This window comes from Phytophthora infestans, genomic scaffold (genome assembly GCF_000142945.1).
Source record: "Phytophthora infestans T30-4 supercont1.293 genomic scaffold, whole genome shotgun sequence".
Lineage (NCBI taxonomy): Eukaryota > Oomycota > Peronosporomycetes > Peronosporales > Peronosporaceae > Phytophthora > Phytophthora infestans.
The window spans coordinates 94,568-97,199 of NW_003303466.1; the positions used below are offsets into that span (position 1 = coordinate 94,568).

Here is a 2,632-nt window from a genome sequence, read left to right on the forward strand (position 1 = left end):
ATATCCTTGTGCGATGTACTATGCATTTTCCCAACACCTCCGCCCTATCTCCCTCCCTCCCATACCTCTGGGGGCCTATATTCCATCTTCTTTCTTTTTCCCTCTTCTCTCTAGGGCCATGACGACACCCCTCCCCCAGATATCCCCCCCGCCCGCACCCAGGGTCGTCCCAATTCCAATTTATAAGTGCAAAGTTTTCACGAAAGTTTATCCCAAAGATTTCTGATCGCCAAGGGATTTTTCGGGGGTCAATGGAGCTCACTTTCATGTACTGCTCATACTTCGAGAAGTTGTTGAGACAGGGGTTGCAAACCATCCAAGCTTACCGCACGAGCTCGTTGTTGCCAAGAACGATGCTTAACCGGGTTTTACGTGGTTTTACTAGTGGCGAATTGTTGGTCGTCTGTCCTGGTCTACTCTGTGTTTTTCAAGGGCGACGAGGCAAGTAGGCGATTCGCATGTATCGTCTTAGATTGTGTCCTGGACTTGATCTCCTGTGTGGGTGTGGAGCTCATGATTGTGCTAAGCTATGCAAGTGACTACAACGTAAGTGTGATGGGATTCTGGGACTTCATGTGGCAAAACGATGAGTGGGCAGCGCGAGCTTTAAATGAATTTCGGATGGTCTTCGTGGTCTCTTTGTCGGATTTGGCAAGTCGCGCCATCTTCTCACTGGGTCTAATACTTACAACCACAAATATGAAGGAATTGCTGCAATGCCTTCCACAACAGAGGTGCCATAAAATTGCAAGCCTGGATACTGAGAATGACCAAACCAGGGGTGAAAAATCTACGACTATTGTTCCCACGCTACCACAACAGCCAAATCTCAAGCCTTCAGAGCTGGTAATGCCCATTAAACCCGCTGGCAGCTATCGTGGCACTAGGCTGCGCACCCAATGTGCACGACTAATGCTACGTGCAGCTCATCTATTCTTTGGAGCATGGGGGGTTGTAGTACTAGGACTACACATTCACGCGTCTATGCAGCCAACACTAAGTCAGTGCTTACTACAAGTTCGACCGTGGGCAACATCACGTCCATCCTGTTACTTAGTCGGTCTTGATTGCCACACGTTGGCAATCTCGGGGGAAATGAACGAAGTGGAGGAGAGTTGGAGTGAATTCGACAGCTCTACTGTCGTTCAACTTCTCATTCGCCACTGTCCGACGTTAGAGATCCCACCTTCCATTAGCAAGTTCCACAGTCTTCATGGCGTCAAAGTGTACAACTCGACAATCGTCGACTGGGATGACTCAGCTGCATTCACGAGTGAGAACCACCCAAACGTTTTATCACTGTACCTTGTCCGTGTCAACATGACCGACGGTGTGTTGCCTGCGGGATTGCACTCGCTCGATTTCCCGCCCAATCTTCGCGATATCGAGTTCTGCGTCACAAACCTGCAGGCGATTCCACAAGATCTCGACCTCAAGTGGCCCCGGAACGCACAAATACAGTTCGAGTACAGCCAGTTGACGAGCATTCCTTCAGAACTCCTTCGGCTCGAACCGGAATACTTGTTTGTTACTGGCAATCCGATGACTATAATTTCGGCCGAGGTGTTCGAGATTCCAGGGCTCCAAACCTTGGGACTCGGACATATGAATCTCAATGAGCTACCGCGCAACGTGACAAGTCCTTCTCCAACACTTAGCGTTGTTTTCCTTGACAAGACTAACATTTCCTTCTTCTGGCCATGGATGGACGATATCATGATGAAGACGTGGGGTACCGGTTTCCTGGTAGCTTCTGCCACTCCGTACTGCAGCGATTTCGAGATGATTCAGCAAGGCACAGCAAGTGCATTTAACACGTCTCCATCCCGAGACTACGAACCCATGCTAATGGACCCGTCCCAAGCAAACATACCACCAGTCTCAGAGGTTGTTGTTTGTGATGTCAGCATGGTGGCCACGTGCTACTTCATCGATATCGACGACGAAAGCATGGCCATCAGTCCCCCACATGCTCTACATGTAGTAAGCCCATAAATTTAATAAATAGTTAAGGAGGCTTCTTTTTAACTTTCGTTAGTACACCACTTTCCTACGAGCGCATATGTATGTACCTTACTCAGGGGCTAATGGTAATATGATATTTTTGATAGTAATAGTAGTATTTTCGATATTAAATAGTAACTCATTTTTGCAAAAGTTTACATAATATTTTAATATTAACTCGGAGAATTAATTATTATTAGATACTACTTAATATTTTATGATATATTCCCACTTAACTACGTTTCTTGCCACCTTCAAATACCTTTTTCGATCAGGTTCTAGAAAAGCAGTAGGGTTTTAAGACTGACGAGTATTTGCTCGAGTATTTGCTCTTGTATTTCACTGTGACACAGACAAAGGCGATCGCTCTCACAATTGTCCCTCCCTCACGGTTGACTAGTAATATTTCAGCTATTCGAGCGTTACCGACATCTGATTGGTTAATTTAACCCGATTACGCAACCTTTAATAAATAAAATATCGTATTAGCTAATATTAAGATGATATTTAATAACTTCATATTGTCTCAGAAGAAAATATTAGGTGATATTTTTTATATTAACTGGTCTACAGGTGATATTTTCATAATATCAACTTCACGCGATTTTGGAGTTACCATTAACCCCTG

General features: G+C 45.3%; 1 protein-coding gene across 1 annotated transcript; it reads left to right on the forward strand.

Annotated features, from left to right (window-relative positions):
• Positions 1 to 251: 251 nt before the first annotated feature.
• Positions 252 to 1,480, forward strand: PITG_21203 (uncharacterized protein; the record flags this gene model as incomplete). The annotated part of the gene is made up of 6 exons (XM_002895015.1): positions 252 to 268; positions 335 to 365; positions 433 to 734; positions 888 to 1,076; positions 1,134 to 1,436; positions 1,477 to 1,480. The coding sequence occupies 6 exons, from the start codon at positions 252 to 254 to the stop codon at positions 1,478 to 1,480; spliced, it is 846 nt and encodes a 281-aa protein (XP_002895061.1).
• Between the last annotated feature and the right edge of the window lie 1,152 nt (positions 1,481 to 2,632).